At 42.2% G+C, this 16,986-nt stretch overlaps 1 protein-coding gene across 1 annotated transcript in view; it reads right to left on the reverse strand.

Annotated features, from left to right (window-relative positions):
• The window catches only part of mast1b (microtubule associated serine/threonine kinase 1b), a 46,054-nt gene extending 42,858 nt beyond the window's left edge, over positions 1-3,196 (reverse strand). The window contains exon 1 of the mRNA XM_069675746.1: positions 3,158-3,196. Within this exon, the coding sequence (XP_069531847.1) occupies positions 3,158-3,196 (39 nt within the window). The remainder of the gene's footprint in view (positions 1-3,157) is intronic.
• Positions 3,197-16,986: the final 13,790 nt, after the last annotated feature.

The raw sequence follows: 16,986 nt of genomic DNA on the forward strand, positions 1-16,986 counted from the left end.
GCTGCTAGCTTAAAGTTACCTTAAACTAAGCTAACGTACGTTTTGTATATTTATTGTATTTGTGTAGGAGCTGGAGCGAGCAGTAGAATTATCATGGAGGTTTTGTAACACTCTGTATTTATCAGTATAAACGGTGGCTAACCATGAAGAAACCCTGGTGTCACTGCGTCTTTCTCCTTTCTAACCAAAACAGTCCATCGGTTACACATGCAGATTAGCTAAATGCACACATCCCTGCTTAAACTACAAGTCTGCACTCTCTCTCTCTCTCTCTCTCTCTCTCTCACACACACACACACCAAATCATCCAGCTGGCCGTGCCTATCATCTATAAAATGCCGGTGACTTTGTGCGTCTGACTCTATGATGATTAATTCCCTCGCAGCTCCTGTCATACATCACAGCAGCAGAGCGGCGAGCTGAGCTGCGAGGATGATGAGACATGAAACCATCAGCACACCTCACTGCTAATCCTCCCATGATTCCTTTTATACCCTCTTTCCTCCCCCCTATCTCTCTTTTCACTGTAATGGGGGTCAATTTGTCTCTAAGCTGTTCAGAGGGGCAATTTAAAGCAGTCACTGATATATATATATTTATTTTTTTAGTAATATTCACCAAATTCACAAAGTGGCTTCTTTCCTTTTGGAAGCTAATGTGCCGTAATAATGTCATACTGCTGTGGTCCAGTTTGTCAGTCATATAAATGTACATATCTGACAATTGTAATCATTTAACTGTTTCCTGATCGATCAGCAACTAAAAAGACAATTAAAAGTGAACATCAGGAGGGAAATAAGGCCGTATTTCAAAGTAAAACAGCATGATTACCGGTTACTGTCAGACAACAGCTAATGCTAGCATTCAACCATGTCCTAGCTAACGTTATATTTGTTGGAAGTTAATTCCTAGCTAACATTATGTTAGCAATACAATAGGAAAGGTCTAAATTCCTAGCTAATGTTAGCTTGGATGTTAGCCATACAATAGGAAAGGTCTAAATTCCTAGCTAATGTTAGCTTGGATGTTAGCCATACAATAGGAAAGGTCTAAATTCCTAGCTAATGTTAGCTTGGATGTTAGCCATACAATAGGAAAGGTCTAAATTCCTAGCTAATGTTAGCTTGGATGTTAGCCATACAATAGGAAAGGTTTAAATTCTTAGCTAATGTTAGCTTCGATGTTAGCAATACAATAGGAAAAGTCTAAATTCCAAGCTAATGTGAGCTAGGAAGTTTGACCTTTCATTTTGTGTCGAGGACATAACGTTGCTAATACAACGTTCGCAAGAGATTTACACCTTTCGTAATGTACCATGTTGTGCTTCCAAAGTAATATTAGCTTTCATCTCATCCTAGCTAACGCTATGAGCTTGTAAGTTGCTTTATGCTGATGCTAGCTGTTGTCTTACCATTGCTAAAGATTGGGAAATATGTTGTTTTAACTTGAAATATGGCAAATCTTCCTTTAGGTTTTTTACAGTTCATTGTCCTTTCAGTTGCAGATCATTTATAAGCGTTGGGATAATTATTTGTCACATACCCAAAATGTTAAGACTTACAACCAAGCATTTGAGCTTCCCATTCTGAGCATAACCCCAAAGGAAAATGGCTGCCGTGTTACTGTTCGATCACTGCCACATAAAAGACAAAGTGAACGAATGAATCAAAATAAATAAACACACACACTTGCACGCACACACGCCCACAGGAGGCTGCTCATCTCTGCTCAGTACACTTGACTGACTCACACAAAGATGGAGGAGGGGAGGGGGGGTTGGGGTGTGTGACCCGTGGTTTAGCAAGCTGCTTCATAATAGATGCATGGAGTCATTTGGACTCGCTTTACCCATATGCATGAGTGACGATCTATCACAGTGAGACCGTGTAGCCTACATAAGCTAAAAAACATGAACCACTTCATACAGGGTATTTAGACTTGCAGCTGTGCTTTGAAGCCATCTATAATCAATCTTAATTTCCTTTTAGGCAATTTGTGTTGAGAACATAAATAATGCTAAAAAGAAAGCAAGAATCTATGGGGTTTTTTTTGTTTGTTTGTTTTTTTACAATAAACAAAGATCAATGGCATCTTCCACCTTTCTTATCCTGTTCAACCATACACCCTTTCTGGTGCCTGCCCACCCTGTTCCTACCTGCCCTGACTACCCTTTTCTTTCAAAATAAAAGCATCAAAATATTCCCAAATTTGCTAAATAAGAATTCTAACGTAAGCCAACTAAATTACACATATCCCTTAAACAACATGACGACAAATAGATCGACAAGTTGTGATCAAATATTACAAAACAATGTGAATAACTCCAACAGTGTCTGACATGTATTTAAACCATTTTTTGGGTCACTCTGCTGCAATGCACTCAACACCTGAGACTCACTGTGTGACCCCATTAGGGAACACAGGTTGAAAATACCTTTTAGTGCTTTGGAAGCTTTGATATGAGAATCATCATATACAGACAATAATACTGCATTAGAGCTGAAACACCTGGCTGCATAATCGATTAGTCAATGGACAGAAAATGTAATGGCTAATTGATTAACCATTGATTCAGATTGTAACCATGGACACCATGTTCTCTAAAGTGAGGATGTGACACCTTCTGAGGTTTAAATGAGTTGTTTGAATATTTTTTGGATTTGGACTCATGGTGAAACACAAGAAGACGACCTGAAGACATCACCTTTGGCTCTCAGACACTTTGATGTTCACTTTTCACTATTTTCTGCGTTTTATGAATCAAAGAACAAATCAAATATTGCTGGAGAAAATATTAAGGGGATAGATCAATAATGAAAACAGATGTTTGGATGCTTCATCAAAGTGTAATATTGTTGTAACTTGGTGTTTTCATTCACTTTAAGTGGCAGTATAAGAGCTAATACACACTGTGATGTTTCACTGGAAATATTGACGATACTGAAGGTATTGATTGGTTGCACTTGTTATATCATAAATCATCAATATTCTAGTGCTGAAGCCATAAAATTCCAACAGGCAATCACACATACTTTCCATTACAAATGCATAAATAGGCCTGTGGTGTAATGAGATGATGTGCTGGAAACAATAGGAAAGCTGTTTTTTAGAAAGGAGGAGACCCATCACATGATGATGTCCAGACAAACCAGCTCACCTGCAGCCTCCGGCGCCGTATTATCCCCGAGTCATCCATGGCGTAATGAAGGGGATCCTGTCGGGGATTTCCCCTCACAGAAACAATCTCTGGACCCCCTCAATGATCTGTGTTCAGTCCCAGCAAAGCTGCGGCATCCACACAACCGATCTGCACAGCAGCAGGAGCGTCCAGGCGCACACGGAGCCAAAACGGCGCAAAAAGAGAGAGTGAGTCCGGTGTCACGTCGAAGAAGAAGCCCAGGAAAATACACGAATGTGAAGTAGTCCGAGTCCCATGTCTCTAAAAACACAACCCAATGGTTCCCTCAGCCCTTCCTCTGACCTGTGTCCTGCGCCTCAGAGCTGCCAGTCATGCTGCTGTCTCTGCGGGCTGCGCTCCTTCTCCCAGCATCCTTGACATTTTGCCAGAGGTTTGTGCGCTTTGATGCTGTCCAGCCGCGCGACAGGAGGCCCAAGCAATCACAGCAAACACAGAGTCCATGTAGGATCAGCCGAGACGATCCTGAAACCAAGTTATCCTCCTGCTGTGTCACAAGAAGAATCTCCACAAGAAACGTGAGCTTCTTCCCACATCTGATGACAAAAGGACAACGTGTTCAAAGCGCAGCAACCAGGCGATTATTTCACACTCTATTGCACTGTAGTTGAGCAGCGCTTCATCCTTCAGCTCCTCGGTCGGGCTGACATCACCGCTGATTCGCCGCGGAGGAGCCCGTCCGGTCCCGTCAACATCACCGCGCGAGTGAGGAGAGCGCGTGCCTCCCCTTTTCCCCCTCTTTAAAAAAACACAGAAAGTTAAAACTCCGTTTCATTCATCCGCCCTTTGCTCCTTGAACCTTCACTTCCGATATGAAGCTGGTGACTGGACGGTGCGACAGCAGCAACGCGATATTTGTAACCCCTTCCTGGGATTCCCTCTCGCCCCTCCTCCAACGCGCGCACCAGGGTCCCTCTTCACATGAATGAAGGAGATACTACAGACACTACATGGGCTCATACGGTTTGTCTACACATATAAGCCCCCATGTAGAAGTTGAATGGGATGTATATTCAAATTCACCAGGCAAAGATGTGTAAATATGTGTGGGGGGGCTTGGAGCCACATTCAGCACCACAGACAGCGACACGTGATTCACAGAGAGACAACAATGAAGGGAAAGATGGCCTACTTCAGTGACAGTTACCAAGTCTTGTTAGGGTTAAAGGTCATTGTTACTCCATAGTTAATGCAAACATCTAGAGGGGTCTGGTTGGCACTAACGATCCAATGCTACAACTTACTATGACTGACAACAAATACAGAGTTTATGGTCCATGTGTTTGGGTTACACGTGAGACTTGGTTTGAAATCAAATCTGACAGAAAATAAATGTTCACAACTAGAAGAAAAACTAGTTCAAAAACAGCTAATTCTGCTGTCTGAACCAGTTCTCAAGACTGTGTGGGCGTGGCCAATCACATCATGATTGACATCTGTCTGGCTCCGCCCACAACAATGGGGCATGTGACAATCAGCACAGTGCAGGTCTTTATGTTTCACTTGCCACAGTGAGAATCAGAGGAGGAAACCATCTGAAAAGGTTTTAGTTGGTCACTGAATGGTGAGTTAAGACACGTTTTGCTATCCATGTCATGGCAGGCGGTTAGCTTGCACATGCAACATTAGCTGGCATGCCAGTTTTTGTTCCAAAGCTATGAATGCAATGCTAAATAGTAGCTCTGTAGCATCATCCACGGCTGTATGACGGACCATAACTCCTGCTGATGCAGCAGAAAATAGATTACCGCAGGGAACGCTCAAAACCCGCTCCTGTCAATCACCATCCACGACTGTTAGTAGTTACTAGCAGTGTTGTGACCAAGTCATCTTTCAAGTCCCAAGTAAGTCTCAAGTCATTTGGTCCAAGTCTCAAGCAAGTCTCTAGTCTTTTTCTTTGGGCCAAGTCAAGTCAAGTCAAGTTAGTTAAGGGAAGTCAAGTCACTTTTTTTCCACCCAACATCCAGCACTCTTACCTGTAGTATCCGGTCTTTATAAAGAGAAAACACAAGGTGTTAGCAGCCCGTCTAATAATGATATTATCGGCCAATTTATATAACCTGTTCAAAAAGTATGACAGTGAATTGTGTCTGTATTATCTTGGCACAGACACAGCCATGATGATGGTCTGCTCTGAGACCATATTGAGTAGTAACGAGTACGACTGATGAGGCTTCTCTTTGGGGGCTTTGATGTTGCGTGTTGCCATAGCGAGGAGTTGGACTGACAGCCAGTCATCAATCATGACAATCACATACCGGGAGCTTTTTGAGTCGGCCAATCATGATTCACAGTTTGCGCTGCGTACATACTTGATAGTTAGACAGAAACTTGACAACATTGAATTTTATCATTTTATATTTAACAGCTAACATTCAAACTTATGAACACACGCAAGTCATCCTAGTCATTGTGCCTCAAGTCAAGTCGAGTCTCAAGTCATTTTTTTTTTGTCAGTCAAGTCATAGGTTATCAAAACAGTCTCCACCGTCTCAAGTCCACATCTCTGGTTACTAGCAAACTATGCTAACGCTAGGTGTAGACAGACAGCAGCTGTGGTGTGACCATCACTTAGATTGGTTTAATAAACTATAATTTTTGTAATAGTTCCCTGATCTGAACCACAACCAATACAAACCAAATATCAAAAAGCTTTTAGACACTCAAAGGACAGAATTTGAACTGGGACTGATAATAATTTACTTGTAGATGCCTGCTATCATGTCCACAAGACTTTTAATTACATACTTAGGAAGCTGTCATGGATTTGGACATGCTGTTGTTGTGATGCCAGCTGTCGTACCAGGAGAGTTTCGATTTTTGTGTCCTGGAAAGCCCTCTTATCTCAGCCAAGATGTATTTGTATATATTGATAAGAAAGTAGTGGCTAAAAAATAGTAGCTATAAAAGCCTTCATCAAATTGAACAGGCAGTGATGTTTAATGTTTGTGTAATGTTTGGCTATTAATCTCATATTAATCTCATCCATAATACAGTGGAGGAGTGTGGAGAGTAAATGTATCTGCATCAATTTACAACATCTGTGTAAACATAATGTAAATATAGATAGAATGACGAAGAAGAGGAAGAATTCATGAGACTAAACAAAACGTGAGGCAAACACAGACTCCGCTCTGATCGCACTGTTTCCACCCATGACATTATTTCCCTGATTGACAGACAGTTGGTCCTTTGGCAGAGTCGTTGCATAATGCTTAGCTGAGGATTAGGACTTTCCCACAGTTTTTATGTAACATATGGTCCGAGCTGCCCACGTACGACCATGACCTCATCAGTGCCAGACGCGGCGAGAGATCTGCAACAGAGCGGCGTCCAAACCGTGCCCACGCTGACCCAACAGAACGGAAACGGGCAGGAAGGCTGCAGGGAGGCTGCTGGTCTGCGTCCAAACGACTGACTAATATTTGATTCTGCTGATTTGAACATAAAAGCAGATCTGCATAGAATTTAGAGCTGGACTGACGAACAAAGCCTTCTGACTTCATTTTCATCCAACCCCTTCCTGAACCGGCACAAACACAGGCGAGCAGTGTGGCTGTACAGTTGTCTACGTCGGTCTGTCAGACTTAGTTAAGTGATCCTTGACTTTCCTCTCATCCCAACAGCAGCTAAAGTGTTTCAACAACTTGTTTCCTCCAGGTCTGAGAAATTAAGCCAAAGTGGATGCCAAAACTGCAATACCACGAGTGGCCACTTGAGGCTGGCTCCAAAAGCGAGTCAATCCCCATTAGGCCCCATGAAATACCCAACTTAACAGCAGAAATAAACAGGTTAACAATATTTACTGGTACAATAAAGCTTTTTTTTTTATATAGCAAATTTATCATGACAAATGTACGCGGGTGAATTTTTAAATAACTGACAAGGCTTAAAGTTATCCTCAATTAAGGGCACATTTAAGGAGTTCACACCGAGTGACGGGTGGGAGATGTTAGCTGTCAGCTAGGTGTCACTTCAGCTAATTCTTTACCTTATGGCAGTGTTTGTGTTGTGTGTGCCTTTTGGGAATTTTGCATGCAACTAACTGTACAAACAATAAGGCTTTTTTGTTCTAAATGCACTAACCTGACGTCCACAATGTCTGTGCCCTGGCTTTTTTAGTGTGTGAAATTCTAGCTTTACGTCAGCATGAATCTGCAGGTATTGTGTCACATTCATCGTACCTGGCATGTTATTTCCTCTAGTGTCATTCACTGATTTATCTGTGGCTGCCTCTGCATGAGAGTTAGGATTGTTGTTTGCTTCTAGCCGCAGAGAAGATGGGCTGTACCGATGAGGAGAACGCTTTTTTCAAGTTACTCCAAACGGAGGTGTAGGTGAGTTACATACACTCTCTGAAGTCGGAGATATTCTTGCATTTAACAACGCATTTGCTTGTGCATGATAGCTGCTGCGCGTTCACTGCGTCTGTTTGGAGCGTCGGCTGGACACGTCCTCAAAAATTAACGCTACATGAACACAAGATGCAGTCTGCACATGAGCAGTAGGGGCAGTGTAGAGGCGGAGGGGATGTGACAGGTTCGACACAGCCGCAGGGACAACAAAGGCAGAACGTTCTGAAGACAAGCTGATAGACCAAGTAAATAATTATCCACATCTGTACGATGTGTCGTTGTTGCACAGAGACAAACATGCCTGTCAAACCGCTGCAGACAGATAAGTTCTGTTTTAGAAGTCGACGTGGAAACCTGCAAAACTAAATAAAAACAAGTCCGGGAGCGTTAAGTCCGATCATGGAGGAACATGCTGGAGAGACGGAGCGGGGACGGTGCAGACGCTGAGTTCTGTCCACCGGTCATCTGTCACCGGGCCACTGAGAAATGAGAATGAACATCACCGTAACCTCCTCGAGTGTCGCCATGTCTGTTGTTTACATCCCGCACATACGGTAGTTGCATACGGCCTGAGCTCTCTCGTGTGCCCTCTAGAGGTATCCTCCAGTGACACGCGCAGTGCATAGACAAGTGTGTGAACAGTTACGTTCATGACGCAGCTGGTTGTGTGCGCAAACCAAGGTTAAAAATCAAGCACATCTCCGGCTTCTTTGTTCTAACAAAATCTGAAAAGTCCCAAACAAATATGAAAAAAAAATGCTAAAGCTAAAAAAATTGATTAACAGCAGCAATGCAAATACAAAAACAATGCAAAGTTTGAAGCACACAAACTTTGAAGTTAATGCAAGAGAAAAATGCTGCATCACAATGGAAAGTGGAACGCCCTCGAGACCAACGGAGATCAGTTTGACAACTTGAAAATGTAACGCATGGCTAGGCCTCGATATCTAGATAAATAGGAAAGAAGACTGGATATAAAAAATGTCTAAACGGTGAAATCTTTTCCCCCCAGCTGTGGCAGAATGTGTTCAGAGACGCACAAATCTAGTCAGAAAATCCCAGCGTAAGCAGGCAGTTATTTGTTAGATTAAATGGAGCTGTCAGGGCCGTCTGGCTGGCAGTCAGACAGCCCCAGCGTCTAAATGCTGCTGGCTTTGCTTTGTTCTGTGGTCCGTCCGCTGTGTAAACCTGACAAACAGACAAACTCCCCCTCGTGCACACAAAGCTGTGTACGGCAGCTCTGTCAGAGTCACGAGCGTTGCCTGTGTCGCAGTGGAGCCGGTGGACATGCAGCAGGAGGAGAGGTTATTGATCTCTGCTCCAAACTGAGCTGACTGTAAAAAGCCGCTGCAGGTGGGAGTCTGGCTGCAGAGACACTTCATCGAGTTTCATGATGTCGTCATTATGTAGAATGAAGTGCTGGTGCTGAGCGGCGGCTGAGCACAGAGGGGATGCTGCTTTAATATCCTCTTACATAAGGATTTTGTAATCACTTTGAGTTTGGAGACTAACAGCTGCTCAGTTTGTCTGGAACAAGAACGGATGCTATTCTGACCATCGCTGCACAGCCAAGGACAAACCATCTGCAGCCCTCCAGAGTATGACAAAGAAACGTTCACATCTTTCTTTAGAGCGGCGATAACCAATGTTTTCATACTTCTGATGGGTCATGTGACTATTTGTAAGTGAAAGGGGTCACCGACACAGATTATCACCTCGCTGCAGCATTTTTGGTTTGATAGGGATGTTCCCAGAGACTGGGATGACAAGGGCCCCCCCTGGAATCTGTATTTTCGGGACATAACATCTGTACGGCACCTTCATTTTAGGACTGAAATTAGATATTATTAGTGGTGACGGGCTGCACGGTGGTTCAGTGGTTAGCGCTGTGCCTCACAGCTAGAAGGTTCCTGGTTCTAATCCCGGTTTGGACGTAGGGGGTCTTGCATGTTCTCCCCGTGCTAGTACGTCGGCTTCCTCCCACAGTCCAAAGACATGCTCGTTGGGTTCACTGGGGACCCTAAACTGCCCGTAGGTGTGAATGTGAGTGTGAAAGGTTGTCTGTCTCTGTGTGTCAGCCCTGTGATCTATTGGTCCAAAGCTAACGTGGGTGGGAGTAAAGGACACAGTATGCTATGATACAGCACAATTTGATAATTTATTATAAATTTATTATAATTATTTCGCGGACCCCCAGAGGTCCTAGGACCCCACTTTGAGAACCACTGCTTTATGCCACCCATGCGTCCAGTCGGGCCATCCCGGGCAATAAAGTCTGGACGCTCTCCTGCCTGTAAATTTACTTTCTGGTTCCTTCTCACAGCTCATACCTACGGTGGCTGACAAGGGACACACACTGCTGTAGCCAGAAAGGTTTTCATTTAGAGAAACAGGCTGCAAATTCAAAAACAGCTACAACAACCGAAACTGGCTGCAGATACATAAACTATGCAAGGATACTAAACCCAGTCGTTACAATGGATGGTGTCCATCATCAGAGATTCATGGACTAACCAATGCACCTCTTTGGGAATCAGACGATCAAGATGTTCATCAATAAGAGTCAATGATTCTGGTCAGGCTGGCGTGGTGGACGTGATTTTGTGATTTTATTTTGTGGGTTAAGACAATATTTCTCCCACGATTCTTACACACATGGTATCACGGCACGCACACAGGATGTGAGCAGATGGGAACAGTGATGCTTTCCGGGTCACAGCCTCCTCTCTCATCCAGCTGCAGCATCACTGAGAAACAACTGCAGTGAGCTGAGCATCAGCACAAACTACAGTGTGTCTTATTTGTGTTACAAGTACACACAGTATGATGAGTAGAGTAAAAAAACCTTTAAACTGTTTTATTTATGGGCCGACTGGCACTCTGGTCATCATGTAAACACACAGAGACGTGATGCCTGTGTTGAAGAGACCTCTAGAGGATCATCATCACCATCAAGAGGGCACCAGGGGCTTTACATAAAATCAAGATCTTAGAACAATGAGTGTTTTGTGTCACGAGAGTAGAGGATGAGGTGTTTCCAGTTGTCTCTCAATATCAACACACCTCCTCCTCCTCCTCCTCGTCCTCCTCTCACCTCCAATAAATCACCACTCTGACTCCTTGTGGTGAGAGATGACACTGCATGACTGCTGCACAGCTTTCTGTGCACCTGTGTAAAGAATGAGCTGTGTAACATTTATTTATGTTACACTCGACGCATCATCCGCCTGGGGAACAGAAACCTAAGTCTTTGTTGTGTTTTCCGCCGACTTGCACGAGGCAATCTAAACTTACAAATCTATTTACTGATGTTTTCCCTCCGCGTTGATTTAATTTGTGCTTGATTTGATTCCTTCAGAGTATACCGAGTCTAATCCGTGACGCTAAGAGGATGAAGGGCCAATGTTTTGGTCTATTTTCACGCTGCTTGTCGTTCCCTGCATCAGATAAATTAGAGGGAGCACTGGAAGCACATCTTAATCCGTAAGACGATCAACGGGTCACAAGAAGGGCAGAATTAAACACACATCATTAAATTAAGGCATCAGACTTTGTGGCAAATGGTCTTAAATCAGAGGTGGTTTGTGCTTCCTGTCAAGAGAGGGAAAAAGGAGTCACTGTACATTTCATTCTATAATTCAGTTTATAGGTTGATCTCATTTTTGATCCCCTCTGTATCGTTCTTTCCATCCCACCTTCCTGTCTTTGTGCCCCAGTCTTTAATTACACCCACAGACTGACGTCACCAATTAAAAGGCCAGACAGCGGAAGCAGGAATTGTGGGTAATCTCGGTGCCCTCGGCGTCTCATTTCAAATCAACACGCGCCTCTCCTGCTGGCAGCCAAGAGTCCAGCCCAGCAGGACGTCCCTAAACCCCCATCAGCGCTGCACCACACGCTGCTGCACCACACGCTGCTGCACCATAAGAGGATTGCTTCATTCACTCTGGCAAAAACACACAGAGATGAAGTAACGAACATCCACAGACACACACAGCACAAACACACACCATGAGGTCAGCAATTTAAGACATGTAATGTGCAAATAATAGAATAAATGCAATTAATATTCACATGCAAACACTTTGCTCTGACTGAAGAAAGCCTAATGCTGTCAAAATGTTAACACTTCATGTTCAAACTACACGTTTGATGACCAATTACCATTTGATCACCGTTAGCTAACAAACAGTAATGAATGCTAAAAAATGTTTAAATTCAAACTCAGCTGTGGGTAGCTCATGAGTAATCAAATATGTTTCTTGTTAGGGATCAACATCGGCAGATATGTCATTTTTCTGCCTGATATTTTCCACTGAGAAAACAACGCTTTAATTCTGCCTAAATGCTCGATGATTCCCTAAAAAGCTTGACATACTGCTACGACACTGCCTGCACCACTCCTCTTCCATCAAGCGTGAAGAAGGGTGCAAGATGGCAGTTTCTCAAAGTTTCTGAAATGTACAGCAAGGTTCTTAAACTGATGCCAGAGAAAAGATTTAACACAAATATTTATTGTCTGCATATATAATAATATTTATATTTTGGCATAGTGAACGCATACAGAGATGAAATAAAACAGGCCCAAGAATTGAACCCTGTGGAACTCCGTATAGTGCAACGTGGCTGTAGCGACTATGATGGTAAAGTGCGGCTAAAAGGCTAAGTGGGCTCGATACTGCGACATATCCGTACACAAAAAGCAATCCAAAGTCCAGATCGGAAGGAAAAACATGGCGTGATGGTCATCAAGAAATGTCTGAGCCGAACTCACACTCTTTGTCAAAAATCCCGCCACCCAACTAAACAGGTAGATACAGGTGAAACAACACCCAGGTGCCAATTGAAGTGACTAAACCATAAAAGGAGAGTGACAAAACAAATTATATTCAACATCATAGGCATAGAGCACATAATGGCTCCTACAAAGGCCTAGACAATGTATGCAGAGATTAAATAAAACAGGACCGAGAATATAACCCTGTGGAACTCCGTATAGCACAAATCTGGGCATTTTTTAGACCTCAAATAGAAGAAAAGTCTGTCTTCTATTAAACGATTACTGTAAGACAATTTTCTTGGCAATGCAATAACATTTTGACATCCACTGTATTAAATACTTGATTGAACTCAAAGAAACTAGGACAGAAATCTTGTCTGTATCTGAGCCGACCCGAAAAGAACTGTCTCAGTTCAGATTCTGACCGAATCCAAACAAGACAAAGTCGTAAAGGTCAGTTTTAAATGCACAATAATGACGCTGATGGAAATCTTTCTCTAAAGATCTCACAGTTAGCCTAATTAACTTCCTCTCACATGAAAAGTCTGTAAGCCTCCCTTTGCAGCCTGATTTAGTGCAATGTTAACAACACCGACGCTGAGAGCCTGAACCGTTTCCCTTCAGTTGATCTGCAGAGAAACAGAAAGATAAAGCACAGAGAGATAAAAGGAGACACAGGAAATGACAGAAACTTTGTTGTATTATTCATTATTACTTAAAGCACAAGAGAGGCTGAACAGTCAACAAAGAGATAGAATGAAGAACAAAGCGAGATGTTATCTCAGAAAAGTGCTTTTAGAGAGCAAGTAAATGGATTGATTACTGTCTGGGCATTTTGTTTTTCACTTATATATGTGCGTCTGTTTGTGCTTGATATTCTGGTAATTGGGTGCAGCTTCAAAGCAGCACAGGCAAAGAACCAGCCAGTGTTTTTAGTCCCTCAGACACTTAAAGAATAGACCTACCTGCAAACACACGGCTAAGCCTATTACCATGACACATGGCCCTGTACTGTTTGTGTACACAATATCCAAACAGTAGCACACATGGCGGCTTTGTGTCCCAAAAACTGCACCTCTCTTTCTCCAATTTCAGTTTGGGACTATTTTGTACATTAACTGTGCATTTGTCTTTAAATTAATACATAATAACACAGATGTATCCATTTGTTTTAGGTATTGTTTTGTTAATAATTCTCAATAACTAATAACCTAACTAGAAAATCTTCCTTTGTATAAAACATCCCTTGTTTGGTTTTTATCAAATATTTTGGTTGTATCTTGTGGAACAAAATGACAACTACAACAAATTGTTGGTCATACCATTGCTATGGCAACATCTCTGGCTTCCTTCTCATTTTTGTCTCTTTTTTTCCCCGTAAAATAAACGAAACTAAACGTGTATGGTCTGACAGATTTGAACTTTGAAAAACAACCTACCCAAGCTTGATTGAAACAAGTGTATGAATGTTTGGATCATCAATAATTCAAAAACACAACAAGAAGCAAAGATGCCGCAGATAGATCAGAGGACAGGAGTGTTGCACAGAAAGTGAGACATGGTCATATATCTGCTCCCCCTGGGTGTCACTTCAGGAGGAGAGTTGTGGGACAAACACGGCTGTTTGTCGGGACATCGCTCCGCCATCCATCTGTGGCTGCTGAGCTTTGTGCTTGTAATACAAACATGAATCTGTCTGAAAGCCTGTCATGAAAAACATCCAACCAAGGGTGCACCCAAACAGCTCAGACTTTATCCTTAAGGACATCATTCAGTCTGATCACGACTCTTTCTCTATATGCGTTTCATTTTCTCGCTTGTGATTTCCTGCTTATGTGAGCAAAAGGAAATGAGATACGATAAACAACAGGCTCCGTCCCAGAAAGCAATAATCTGGGTATGAAAGAGATGATGAGGACCACAACAATGTACTGAAGAAGCTGGGACGTTTCTACTGAAACTGATTATCACCACTTTAATATCACATACACTAGAGGGGTAATCACACTTGATAATTAAGGAAACAGTCATCAAGAGATCATACGACGTCCTTTGATGTTCTCATCATCCGTAGGAAAGAATGGAAAATGTTCTACTGTTATTTGCATAACTTTCTGTCCATAGTTCCTATGTCTGAAGTGAATACTGACACCTCTAACAGGCTCTCAAAAGCAACACCATGACCATCAGGAAGAACATTTTTTGTTGCTATGTGGTTATTTATAGTAGCTATATCTCCGCTGCCACCGGGTCAGACTCCAACAAAGCGGTTTACAAACTGCCGTAAGAGCAGATGTCAATCAAAATGTGATCTGCCACGCTTGAAAAAAGGCCTTCACTGTTTTTGAAGTCGTTTTTCTAAGAGCTATGAATGTTTATTTTCACTTAGATTTATAGAGACTGTCAACTTTGATGTCATGAATGCATCTGTACTATGTCAGTCAAACTTCCAGAGGCTTTAATTTAACGTCTGCATGTACTCAGGGTTTCATTCTCCGCTTGGTGCTGACCTTGGTCCTGAAACACAAGGAGGGTCAGACTGAATGGCTTCCGTTCATTCTATTACTGACGTCCATCTGTACACTTTGTACCGCAGACAGGAGACCTTGTTAAATCTGTCAGTCTCACAGGTGTTGTTGACGTACTCTGGCACCTAGCTGAGTCTGAGGATTTGACGTGTTCACACCAGCCCGACTAAATAAAGAGGAGGAGGTAACTAGGTGTTCTGAGCTTTCACAAGGAAGACACCAGAGAACTCACAGACAGACAGAAGCACTGACTTTTGAATTTCCAGCAGCTAAAGGAGCCGTTTGTCCAAGCTGCAGGTATGGAGCCCGTGACACAGACCGTGGGAGCTGGAGAGGCACCCTTTCAGAGGCAAGGATGGAGGTTTACGCCGAGGCGAGGAGCCTCATCGCAGTTTGTGGGGAGCACCATCATGGTCTTGTCCACTTATGCTGTTGCTACACTCACTATGAACTTTGGCAAAAACATCCAGGAACGAAGGCTGAGACCAAACGGCAACTAGCAACAATGGCCTCCTTAAAGATCAGGACTGAACCGCTTCTGTCAACAAAGGACGAAAGAGCTGAAATTACCTTTTTTACCTTAACTGAAATGGGTCCGTTCATCTCATCTCAACTTTCCTGACAAATTTCAACCCCTAAAACAAAATAATCTGGTCTCAAAGTAACTCTTTTACATGATATGTGGTGCCATGGATGAATGATAATATATGGGAATGAAAACCCTACATGCAGTGCTGCAATCTGACCACAAGATGGAGAACTGGGACTTCTTCACTACCAACAACAAACCACAGGACCACTGGAAATCTGCTTCAAGCTCAACAACACAGGACAGTGACGTTATTGAACGCAACCCTTTCAGTGCATTAGAATAGAAATGAAAGGTACACAAATGGCCTATGAGTAACTGCTAGAATTTTAATATTGTGCTGTAAATGTGCTTGGATGATTTTTTTTAATGTCTATGTGACTGAGTGGATTGAAGATGTCTGTTTTATAAATATACTGTGTTTTTCAAATGTATTTCCACTGATAGTACAGAAAATTACCTTAAAACGACCTTGAATTGTAACATTGTCTTTGAATAAACGGTGAAACATATTCTGATTCATGATTTGTATTCATCTTATAACTGTGTTAGATGTCCAAGCTTGAACACAGTAACTCAAAAGGTTAAAAAATAAATAAGAAAATAAACATTTAAGGGGAAGAACAGTCCACTTCAGCGACTTACTTTGGTTCTAACTCATGTAATAAATGATTTCCGAGTCATTCCTCCCCATCCAACTGGAATCCCTCCAGACTCCCCCTGACATTTAAGACATTTTTTCTTCATGAAAAAACTTGATTAGTAACACCAAGAATTTGGTATTTGGCCGTTGACATTTCTGTCAACTGAAAGGTCACTGAATATGACCTTTCTCTGACAGTAGCTTCTACACTCGCAGGAGTCTTTCCTAGTCTAACTACTGGTCATAAACATTCACATTAATTCTTTAAAAAACTGGGGAACTCAGGGAAAAATGTGAAAACTAGTAAACAAACAAGACTATTTATAAGAAAACAAATACTTTATGTCTTTCATTTTGTTATAAAATAAAGTGTAACAGTACTTTAAAAGGTGATTTAGTCAGATATTACCGTGTTCGCCTGGTAGCCCAGCTGCAGAATGAAAGATGGGATAGTTAAAGCTCGAAGTTTTCAACCGCTATTTCTCTCTGCGCCCGACCTAACTTCCGGGTCATGTGACTTACAATTTAAAAAAAAAATCATCATCAACATAACATAGTCAACACAATACTAACTTTGACTTAGAAAATACTCTTAATTACAGTAAAAAAATGTTTTGTATATTTAAAAAATCAATTTAAAAATCATAAAAGAAAAAAAGAATGAATATTGACTTCCGGTGTTGTCATGGCAACATATCCGGTCTTTTCGGCGGCGGGCCGGCAGCTTCATGTAGACTACTTTTAGCTAACAGTTTCAATAGTTATCCCAGAAGATGTGGCTAACTGTTGCCAATACTTTCTGCTTACAACTTAATGTATTTATGCATTAGTTTTAGCTGACCATTTCAGGTGTTTATCTATCTTTTATATTCAGCTAACTATTTTAAACCACTTT

The sequence above is a fragment of the Semicossyphus pulcher genome, unplaced genomic scaffold, assembly GCF_022749685.1.
Source record: "Semicossyphus pulcher isolate SPU_LCO1_2020_fin unplaced genomic scaffold, fSemPul1.0.p SCAF_25, whole genome shotgun sequence".
Lineage (NCBI taxonomy): Eukaryota > Metazoa > Chordata > Actinopteri > Labriformes > Labridae > Semicossyphus > Semicossyphus pulcher.